The sequence below is a fragment of the Epinephelus lanceolatus genome, chromosome 7 (assembly GCF_041903045.1).
Source record: "Epinephelus lanceolatus isolate andai-2023 chromosome 7, ASM4190304v1, whole genome shotgun sequence".
Taxonomy (NCBI): Eukaryota; Metazoa; Chordata; class Actinopteri; order Perciformes; family Serranidae; genus Epinephelus; species Epinephelus lanceolatus.
The window spans coordinates 27,329,881-27,341,992 of NC_135740.1; the positions used below are offsets into that span (position 1 = coordinate 27,329,881).

General features: G+C 40.9%; 1 protein-coding gene across 2 annotated transcripts in view; it reads right to left on the reverse strand.

The window, feature by feature from the left end:
• Positions 1 to 8,564: 8,564 nt before the first annotated feature.
• slc16a2 (solute carrier family 16 member 2) overlaps positions 8,565 to 12,112 on the reverse strand; it is a 38,336-nt gene continuing 34,788 nt past the window's right edge. Inside the window, exons 6-8 of one of the 2 annotated variants that reach the window (XR_013491819.1) lie at positions 8,834 to 9,097; positions 8,686 to 8,738; positions 8,565 to 8,647 (exon numbers count right to left, since the gene is read on the reverse strand). Coding sequence is in view for 1 of the 2 variants with exons in the window: in XM_033631732.2 (XP_033487623.2) it covers positions 8,850 to 9,097 (248 nt within the window). In the remaining variant the exon portion in view is untranslated. Of the gene's footprint in view, positions 8,739 to 8,833; positions 9,098 to 12,112 lie in introns of both variants that reach the window. The other variant, XM_033631732.2, reaches the window with a different exon arrangement.

Sequence of the window (12,112 nt, forward strand, 5' to 3'; positions counted from 1 at the left end):
GGAGGACAGCTTTAAGAAGTGAAGAGAGGCAATAGAGGTTTAACTGCAGCAACCTTAGAGAGGTTCAGAGGAAGAAAGTTTAGCAGAGCTCAGTACTGAAATATTAGAAATATTTCAACATGTAAGGCTGTGGGAAGGCCTGGGCCAAGTGTTGCCATGGCACCATACAGATATATATCACAACAGAAAGTTCAGGAGTATTTATAGCTGTGACGGCATGACGCCTAAAGTCAAGATTATGAAAATATGCACGAATAACAGAACATATGGAGCACATAAAGACATTACTCAGGTGTGACCGAGAGATTTCCTTCACAAAAAAATAAAAATGGTGACTGGTGTTCTTGCTGGAGGTGGTCCATGGCAGTTTATGAGGTGTTTTGTAGATCATGGCTCAGCTTCATGGTATATCTAGACCTTTAGCTATCCTGTTTCACAGATTGTTTGCACAGTTTTCAGGCTGAGACGAAAGCACAGCAGTTAAACAGCGAGCAGGGAGTGAGGTCAGAGGAGCAGAGAAGCGGCACGTTGCAGAGTCCAGTAACGAGGCTCGATGCTGCAGTAGCTTTGGGTTGACTTCAGTCTAATGAGGTGAGACTCAGAGGCTGGGTTCTGTTTTCTGGCAACCAGCCGACAGATGTCAGCAGTTGATTCAAGCAAATGCTAAATGACATGATGCCACGGTTGGATAACATGACAAACTGGTTTAGTAAGTAAATATGACACATTTTTATCTTGGGAGAATTTAACAATCAAGAGCCCAAACTGTGCCCGATTGTGCCTCTCTGCAGCTCTGACCTGTGCACTGTACACCCAAGGCAAGCACCAGAAGAAAAAGAAAAGCAGACACAGGAGAGAAATGTTAAAGGGGCAGTGCATCCCAAAATCAAATTTACATATTTTTCCTCTTACTTGTAGTGCTATTTAACAATCTCGATTGTTTTGCTGTGAGTTGCTGAGTGTTGGAGATATCAGCTGTAGAGATGTCTGCCTTCTCTCAAATATAATGGAACCAGATGGCACTCGGCTTGTGGTGCTCAAAGCGCCAAAAATACATTTGAAAAACTCAACAGCAATGTCTCTTTACAGAAATCATGCCTCGGTTACTAAAGATAATCCACAAAGCTTGTTATGAGCAGTTTCATGTTGGAGCTGTTTTCTTTGTACCGAACTACACCTGCTAGCTGTGAGCTAGCTAACATTGCAGCTCAGCCAAAGAGGACGCCATTAATGTTTATATCTCGTACTGTCGTAAGCACAAGGCTCTTGTCCACGAGTAGATGCACTCTTCCTTCTAGGGCTGTTCCGATTGCTTCAATGCTTTGATCAATGCCATGGTAATCGCTCCATTTTTTTATACCATAACCCAAATAGCCCCTAAATCAAGAAATCTGAATCCAGCATAATTCATTATGCATCAACACTGATTATTCGTTATTTCCAGACAAGAACATTTAAACTTAGTGATAGGCCTGTTTTTGTGACTCTGACAGTTTGACCACCTGTGACAGCCTTGGAGATATGCTAGCAAGATGTTGAAAAAGTCAATTGTCTGGAACAGATAAAAAGTTGAGTGCCAGATTTGCCAAAGGAAACTTGCACATCACACAACGAGCTTGGCAAGCCACCTGAAAACTGCAAGTAACAGCTTAGCCGATAAGCTAAGTATTCTTTTTTTTTTTTTTAGTTATTATGGCTAATGTTATGTTGCGTTGCTGTGACCTGCATGCTAATGTAGTGGACAACTGTCACAGTATTTTAGGTCCAATGACTGAAAATGTGTCAAAACATGTCCTCTCTGATTAACTGCAATGCCCCAAAACTGGTATTCAGGACAGTCCTACCTCTATCTGCGCAGTGATATCGTTGGTGGGTGTAGTTTAGTAGAAAGAAAATAGTTCTTGAAACATGAAACTGCTCATGACAAGCTCTGTGGATTATCTTGAGTAACTGGGTTATGATTTCTGTAAAGAGACATTGCTGGTGAGTTTTTAAATGTTTTTTTTTTTTTTTGGTGCTTTGAGCACCACAAGCCGAATGCCATCTGGTTCCATTATATTCAATGGAAGGCTGATATCTCTACGGTCGATATCTCCAACACTCTGCAACTCACAGCAAAACAATCTAGATTGATAAATAGCACTACAGGTAAGAGGAAAAATATGTGTTTTTGATTTTGGGGTAAACTGTCCCTTTAAGTATTCACCATTTTGACTATGAGGGAAAACAGCTTCAGTTCAACCACAGCTCGAAAAAACTTTCTAATTATAAAAATAGTCTTAAAAAACATTAAGTAGTAGTGTTAGTAGTTTATATGTTAGGTAAGGGGCTCTACTTCAGGTCTAGCTGGTCCTGAAACTACTGCAGGCTACAACAGACAAATGCAAACTTGGAGTCCAAGTAAACACTCATCGTTTAGAGTTTGACATGACTTAAGGAAAGCGAAGCGGTCACACAGAGTGTGCCGTGAGCCCAGCGATGCTGCATAGACAAAAAGACTTTGGCAGGCTCAACACTGGTTCCACAGACACTGCAACCATCCAGACGTACTGAATCATTCTTCATTCATTCACTCAGCTCCTTCACTTTTACATTTCATTTCCATACTGAACAGATAAACAACCCTCAATGGTTTCCAGTAGTCATTTAAGTGTATCACTAAAAACAACAATCACATAAAAATCAATTATTAAAACAATAAAACATTTTATGGTTAATTACAAACCATTACAAAGTATATAAAGTACATACGTCGATACATGTCAGTTTTCTCTACATAGAGCTACTGATAAAAAGGAGCACTCAGCTGGTTCTGACCAGAAACTGGGTCTGAGTCTGACTCAGGTGAACTCAAGTGAGGAGGCCGTTAAGAAAAAGATCCAGAATTAACAATGAAAACAACAAAATAAAAGAACAATAATGAGTAAAAGTCACGTTAAGATCTTGAAAATGCACTATACAGTCTCAAATCTAGCAACTCTGATCAGATCTGGTTGTGGTGGATCACAGCTGGGTCAGTAACTGTAAGGCAGATTTTTGCAGCCCAGTCGCCACAGTAGAATTGTACATTTCTGCAAACCACGGATACATTTGTACATTTCATACGTATCATAACATCTCTAAAGTGACGTAGCTCTGACAACATGTATATGAGATGACTTTGTTGTTGGGAAATCGAGAGGATGGTGGATGGCGTGACACCTTCCAAGCTACAATCCTCTTTTCAAGACCGGCAAATAACAAAACCGGTGTGTTTCCAGTGGCATTTGTGGCACCAAAACCAGGTATTTTAAGCCAAGACATGATCTTTTCCAAATCGTAAGCAAGTGCTTTTTGTGTTAACCACAGCATAAAGTTTCAACATATCCACTACACATGAAACCTTGGTTTGCCGAAACGTACAATGTCGACATTTACTCTGGCGACTGGGCTGAGATTCGAGGTCACTGCTGTGACTGAAACGTTTTTCTTCTAGTCCTCATCTCTTCTTCAAAAATACGCTCTAGAAAACAACACTCCCGTTGAGCTGCTAGCTAACAAGGTGACGACACATTCAACAAAACAAAACAAAACAATGGATGGAGTTCACAGTCAGAAAAACACAAAAACTAAACAACTCTAGTCAATGTTGTTGAGATGGATTTTTCTTCTGCATAGAAACACGATCAGATTGTTGCAGCCATCGTTAAACGAAAGGCTGAGGTCCTCCAAAATGGCCGCCAGAGGGGAAGGCCCCTGCGGTCGTTTTCATTCACTCATTCGTTTGCCAGATTGTGGGACACGGGCCTCTAGTTTGACAGCAGTAAATTAGTGCAACTTGTAAGTAACACTTGGCACTGTTTTCTCAGTGGGGCAGTAACAGACAGATTTTATTTCTGTAAAAGCGTCATCTTTACATTATGGGTGGGTGCTGTCCAATTAGAGTGATGGGTTACTGATATTTCATGCAGTTCTGCAGTGTTATAGAAAGCACCTGCCACCTTCATAACACAACAATTAAATAAATAAATAAATAAATAAATGTATTAGGCTGGAGGACACTGATTCGGTTACATAAAGCCCTTTAAAAAATACTGTAAAACGAGAACGATCCCATTATCTTTAAGATTAACTGGGCTCAGTGTTTTCAGTCAGATTACTGTGCAGGAGCTTCATTCAGGTTAATGGGATTTGTTTGGAGGCCGATGAACCTCAAACTCTGTGATGACAATTTATGATATTAGTTAGCTTACACGGCTGGTACGTTGACAATTCAGGCAGCCAGGTACTTTTTAATCACAACTACCTGTAGTTTCCGTCTGCTAGCGGCAGCTGCAAAAAGTGTCAACAACTGTTTGCACTGCCAACAAAATGTAACACTTCATCAGTCAAACTAGAGGCCGATGGTTTTTGCTTTTAAACATGCTTTCACCATTAAATGGGTCACCACTGCTTATAGCTTAGTGTCTCTATCATCTAGACATTTATATAACTGCATTTCCTCAAACACAGACAGATAAAATGAGGCTGTGATAAAGAGAATGATAACCACCAAACGTGGAGGTACACGTGAGACAGCAGGAATGGTAAGGGTGAAGAATAAAGGAGCAAATGGATATGAAGGCAAAATAAGGAGGGGGGGTGAATCTCTAAATGGATTACGCACCATGAGATTAAAGGGAATGGAAGTCTGACATTTCCACAGTTTTGTGGTTCCTAAACAGACACTAATGAGGTTTCGGAGGAAGCAACGGTGATTGAAAACAGACGTTTGGCAGCTTTGCGGCTCTGAGACATGATTCTGATTCCGATGACAAAACCACAACACAGAGGAGTGAAATTAACGTAATGAAGAACTTGTTCAACTGGATTGCTGAGGATTGTTTGATGACTGAGGTATAGATGTATGTTTCCTATTCAGAACTGACCAAAAAAGCTACACTCAGCAGTGAGGTCTGTGTCGCTTTTAGGCTCTAAAGTGTTGTAGCACAGAAACCGACTGAATGACAGCGGTGACGGCAAAGAGGGGGATTGACAACAAGGAATGTTTCCCTCCTCACTGTGTGTACCAATTCCCCTCTGTGCTATTCAGTTATGCGTATAACCAGCGTTGAACTCGAACAGTTAATTATTGCAGCTCTACTTCACATCTGTGCACGTAAGTTCACAGTTCAGGAGAACTAGTAATCTAAGAGTGCAGAGGTAAGTGGTCCAAATGTTTATGAAACATAATGACTGCAAACTGTCCTTGCGAGGGAATATCTCGATTTGTCTCATTACTGCCAACACAGTGAGCGACACCCTCGTGACACAGAGCTAAACTAAAGCAGCAAATTGACTGGATTATCGGTGAGGTGGCCTGATGAGGGCTCAGGTCATTTGGCAGCTTTAATCTCAGTAGTCCCCTCTCGTCAACAGACTGTAACGCAGTAACTGACTCTACTGTCAAAAATGCAGATGCACAGGTGCCGCACCCACACATTCACACGGAGGAAAAGTTCAGAACAAAATGATACGAAATCCAATGCTACCAACAGCTGTTAATCTCCCGTCAGGACTGCATGATTCAAACTACTACTACAGAAACTACTGTCCAAGCCGTAACAAACACGGTTTGTGTAGACTTGTCTAGCACCCTGCCAAAACTTTAAAAGGCCAATAATAACTGTCGAGTTTGGTGATTGGAAAAACAAACAAACACTGAGAGTTAAGGCTGTACAGACTCGTGAGAAGACCTTGTACCAACTGTAGTGTTTCGTTTCATTAATATCAGGCAGCAGATGCACAGCTCTCACATTTCACCAAGTTAAAGGAAAACTTCAACCCCCAAATGACTACTAGTTTATCAATAACTCAGCCTGTGTTACATTAAACATGTGAAGTAACAGTTTTTGCCTCCATGGTGAACAAAAAAATCCAAAACCAGAGGAAATTCTTGATGAATTGAGGTCATAGACGACTGCCTTTCACAACAGAAAAACTATATAAAAACATCCGACTGCAAACTCTCACACATCTACCACAGTATAATCCAGTGGTTTTCAAATGCACCAAAGGGCCAGCCAAAATCTCAAGGCACACCTGTACTTACATCTGTGCACAGTAGCTTCTTCAACGTGTTATTGTTATCATAAAAATAAAAATAAAAAATAAAAATAAAAAAATAAGACAGGTCGCTTTTGTGATTCTGTCGACTGACTTTTCTTTCAGTGTTAGGTCGTTTTCGTTGGTGTTTTGTCATAATTTGTCCAGTACAATAAGGCAAACCATTGTCCAACTCATGGCAGTCAATTAAAAATTAATTCATAGCTGAATATTGCAATAATAATGTGTGGTTATCACAAAATCCCACAACAGACCTGGACTGGCATCACAGCACACCATTAATCTAAGTCGGATTTATCCAGTCATATAAGGCCCGTTTCCACCGCAGGAACTTTGGGGTAATTTTACGGGGCCGGGGCCGTTGGTGCATGTCTCCACCGCAGGAACCACCCCCGAAGGACAGAGTTCCGGAACTTTTACAGCTAAACAAGTCCCTGCCTCGGGGTAGGTACTCAGAACGGCCCTGAAAAACTCCTGGCTGGGGCTTGGGGGTTACTTGGTGCTGATTGGATATACTCAAGGAGGGATGTGACGACAACAGAAAGCAACAAAATAGCCGGCATTTTTAAAACTCAGCAGACGAGGGTTAGCTCGTTCATAGCTTCCACCGCCATGTAAACAAACTCAATAACCGGTCCGTGAAAAAAATATCTTTTCCAGCGGATATCTTAGTTACAACATGATTGAGCTAGCAAAGCAGTTTTGTGTTGCTATGTGTGGTATTTATTCAGTTTTGGGAAATCACGATGTCTAGAAAGCAGCAGTGGCTGCAGCTGACAGGGACAGCTAACAGCAGCAGCAAAGCTAACATCAGGACGTCATCTGTTAAAAGCCTCCCGTTGTCGGAAACGACATGAAACTACTCCAGTTAGCTCAGTCATGTTGTAACTAAGACATCCGCTGGAAAAAATATTTTTTTCACGGGCCACTTTGTGAGTTTAGTGAGTTATTACAGACACCGCTATCGGCTAACGGCGTCTCTACGCCACTATGTCACCCCGGTCAAAATGGTCACGCAACAATTACGTCACATACAGAGCCCGGTAACTTTACAGGAACCTTCCTCCTACTCCGCTCTCTCAGTGGAGACACGGCGGTTGAGAGGGCCGAGCGAGAGGACGTTCCTGTAGTAGTTCCTGCCCCCTAAACAGTACCAGGAACTTCTTCAGTGGAAACGGGCCTATTCTCAGTACATCCCAAACAGACAGCCCTTCCCATCGGTGCACTGATGAAAGTGAAACTTATTAATGCTCTCTTCAAAGCCATCAGTAATTTTACCTCACTGAACACGGGAGCTGCTGGTCTACTACTGCCTCAAACACTTAGTTTGTTTGTGTGACTTTGGTGTTAATTCAGATTCACCAAAGTCACGCAATAACACACACTAAATAACAGATCGAGGCAGAGGTAGACCAGCAGCTCCCCGTGTTCAGCGAGGTAAAATTACTGTTTTTCTGGATGTAGTCTGGCCTTGAAGAGAGCTTAGATAAGTTTCACTTTTAGCTCACAGTTGTAAGAGCTGCCTGCTTGGGAAGTAATGAGCAAACGACTGGATAAATGAGACTTGGAGTACACTGCACGAGTTGTGAGAGTTTGAAAACATATGCTGTTGTTGAACGCAGACCCCTGACTTCAATCCATCAAGAATTTTCTCCGTTTTAGAATCACTGTTCACCATGGAGGCATGTGAGAGAAACCAAAATTTCTTCATGAATTCAACAAAACACAGGCTGAGTAACTGATATACAAACTGTCATTTGGAGTGTGAAATCTTCCTTTAACCTGCCACAAGCTTCAAAGTCGCTGACCTAAATTCAAACCGTGAAAAACTCTTAACAGTCTAGGGTTTGTGGTGTATGAGTATGTGGGAACCAACAGTTGCCACATTCACACATCTGTCCCCCATGCAGGCAGGCTGGTAGAGCAGTTACAGTCTGAAGTATTTTGGACCCTGGGTGTGAGTGCAGTGTGCTGTTGAAGTTGAGGTGACTGTGTCTGATGGTTGATACCTCCTATGATGAAACAACAGGTGTTTCTGTTGCAGCTGTCACAGCAGAAAACTGCAGAACAGAATAAAGCAAATCAAAATAGGATTGTGATTCCGCTAATCAAACTGAATAAAATGCATTGTGGTTAAAAAAAAAAAAAAAAAAAAAAAAATAGATGCATGAGGTACTACATAAAGGAAACGTGAATTCATCCCTTCACTAATTCTTAATTCATATGCCTCTAATCTTAACCATGTGTTTATATGAAATCTAGAAACAAAGCATAGTATTTTTAGAGCTTCAAAAAGCTAAAGTAGCAAGATAAATCCTGTGAAATCAGAAACCACTGTCGGTTAAAATCTCATTTCTTTCCTCTTGGAGGTACGTGTTACTACAGAGTCTCCACTGATTCAACAATCCTAGTTGAGACTGTGTTGTGCTTATCCTCCTTATACATTCCCATCATCGTCCTATGCTGATGTGCCTTCTTTTGTCCTCTCTGTGGCTTTTAGTCAGTGCGCCCTTTTCGATTTCTCTCCGTGTGAAAATAACAAACAGCCCATGAGAGTCCAGGAGGGTGAGAGGGTTAAAGGTCAGCCGACAGGAAGTCCATGGTTGATAGGAGGGAAATCTAAGGATGAGAAAAGGTGCTGGTGGGCTGAATCCCTGGAAGGAAAAAAGAGCACAAGGAGAGTAACGTGTGAGATAATATGCGTGCATTGTGCTTCCTGGTGTACAGTCATGATGTAAATATATGTAACCTTTGAACGGTGCAACTCAGATGTGTGTCTCTACGTCAGTATAGCCAGGCAGGATGTCTCCATTGGAGCAGCTCTTGGGCTCCTCCACTGGTGGGGCGGTGGGCAGCATGTGAGCAGTGGTGGATGTCTCCTCTGGTGACGCCGCTGCCTGGAGCCTGCGGTGTATCAGGGGCACAAAGAAGAGCACCACGCCCCCCACCATAAGAGGCACCCCGGCCAGGGAGAAGGCCACTGTGTAGTTCCCAAAGTAATCCCGTAGGAGACCTGGGCAGCGGAGACAGAGGGACACAGTTTATGTTATCAGTTGCGACCAGGGTCCAATTTAACAACCGCCAAGTGCCAAATGTGGGTAGATTTTCTGCTTGGCGAGTAAATCGCAGAAGGCTATCAGCTACACTGGCAGGGCAATGTGTGTACCAATATAGTCATGTGATAATTTAAAAAAAAAAAAAAAAAGCCTCGACCGCTTTTCCATGTTACTCACAGGCACAATTAAACATCGGATAGGTTTATAAAACCTTCAAATTTACTTTTATGTTTGATTCCTTACTTCATTTAAAAGCAAATACTTAGGTAGAATTTTAAGATCAAGACTTCTTAAGTTGTATTCAGACTTGTTTTACCGCTGATTAATGTATTAAAATAATTTTGCTTTAAAAGTTGCAAATTAATAATTACATAATATATAAATAATTAGCCTGCACCTTTGTTGGGGGGTCGGGAGGATCCTCCCTGGTACTGTTTTACAGGCTGAATCCCTGGTACAAGCTCTATTTTAATGCTTTTTTACGACAGTCTGGCACCTTATTTAGACTAAAAAAAAAAAAAAAAAAAAAAACCCAAAACAACCAAACCCAATGTGGATCAATTTATTTTTACTGTGAATTATAGGAAATGGTCGGCAGGCCACTGGGCACCCTACTGGGGCCACAGGTTGAGTATCACTGCCTCTGAATTGTACTGACACCAATGTATATGTGACACAAAAGCCAATTTATTATTTTCGCTGGTCAAAATTATACTTGTGCAGTGTATTTTTTCATCTTCCACTCCCCTGGTTACTAGCTGTTGCCGGTGGTTGTGGCTGAAAATAAACAAAAACATTACGTGGAAAAACTGATACATGTTTGAGCTTAGCTTCGTTTTAGAGGTGCTACTCGAGTGGGCATATTTTTACGTTTTAACGTTTTTACCATTTCCCCCACCTGCTCCGGGCTTTAATGCTAAGTTAGGCTAATAGCACCCTGGTTCCAGCTCTGTACTCATTACACAAGCATGAGTGGTATCAATGTTATCATGTAAGTATGGGAGAGAAAGCATGATGTCCGATTGCTCTAAAAAGAGCAACATAACAGCAGCTACAAATGTTATTTTTGCTGACCTCTTGTGGTTTAATGTCCCATTTTGCTGCAGGTTTGTTAAAGTGTCTTCCAGTGTGTGTCAGTACACTGTGACATCATCAGCACCGACTACAGTGACATTTCCTTAGCTTTGGCTGGCAGCTGTTATGACTTATTAATGCACTCCTGCCTGTTTGAAAGGGTCTTTACCTGCTTACATAAGTAGCAACAGCATTTCTGTGACATATTTCAGCAGTGGAGGTCAGCAAGGAAACTGTACTATTGTGATGAAACACAGCACTAAAACCTCTCCCTGTCTGCAGTACGTATGTCCACATTCTATATTTATCTGCATGCGAGCTAAGGCAAACAAGCTGTACCGACAGTGAGAAAACAAGGTCAACGAGTTTAACACACTGCACTACATGTTTAATCTACCGCTGGGCTTGTGACGTGGGAGCAACAGGAGGGGTGTGCAGTCACATTGTTGCCTGTACCATATGCATTCTTCCTCATGAACTGTACAGACTGTACAGAACAACATGGAGGTAATCACATTCAGACTTCTGAGGAGCATAGCTGCCTTTGTTTTGGGTGCAGAGTAAATGCAAGGCTTTTATTAAATAATAAACACAATGTAATAATTACATATAATATGTATATACTACACATTATAATAGTCTGCATCATGTCAGTTAATTTGTATACAGGAGATAACATCTACATCTGTGGTCAGCCAAAAGAACAATTTAAACCATATGCAACTATGCTGTGCTTTGTGTCTGAATGCAGGTCTTTGTGTGCAGACACAAAAAGTGCTATCAGTTGGGTGGTTAGTCTCCACATGCACTGGATGAGGTGGTAGTCACTGACAAAGGTAGACACTTTTCAGGCTAAAAATAAGTAGGAGCTGTTGAGAACAACAACAGGTGGCAAAAAGTAATTGCATCTTTTTTCTCAGCACAAAACTCTTCACAGTACATCCAGGCCTCGACCTGTATTGATCACATATATACGAATGCACCAGAACTTCGTCTAAAATCAGTATCGGTTCTGATAGGGTGCAGTGATCACAATCTTATTGCAGTTGTCAGGAAAGCAAAAATTAAAAAACCTGGACCTAAAGTGATAATGAAAAGATCATACAAAATGTTTAATGAGGAAAACTTTATTGAAGAAGTAAAGAAATTGAACTGGGAGGATGTGCTAAAGGAAAATAATCCAGATGAAGCTCTGTCCAGGTTTGATGAAATTTTTGTGCCTGTAATTAATAAGCATGCGCCTCTCAAAAAGTTCACAGTCAAGAATATTCAGTCACCCTGGCTAGACAATGAGACTAAAGAATACATGAGACAAAGAGATCAGTCGAAGAAAACCGCAATGACTACAGGTTATAGGGACGACTGGATCATATATCGTAAATTAAGAAACCATGTTACTAAATTAAATAGACTTAAAAAGAAATTATATTATGAAAACAGAATTAATAACATTAATAATGATGGCAAAAAAGTTTGGAAAACACTAAATGACCTACTGGGTAGAAACACTTTGGATACACCATCATTCTTGTAAGTAGATGGCAACTTCTTAACGAAGCCAAATGATATAGCAAACTATTTTAATACATATTTTTTAAATAAAGTTAAAAAATTAAAGGATAATTTGCCCTCTATTGACAGTAATGATCATATATCTGGCCTATTAATAAAAGATAGTATTATGAAGAATAAAGATTGTATATTTAGTTTTGATAATGTATGTATAAAAAAGGTTGAAGATATTATAAGAACTTGCAAAAACAAACTACCCGGTATTGATAATCTAGACAGCAAAATTTTGAAACCAGTTGCAGAGTTAGTTGCACCTTTGATCTGCCACATTATAAACACCAGCTTCAACAGTGGTCTATGTCCACAAAAATGGAAAACAGCCAAAA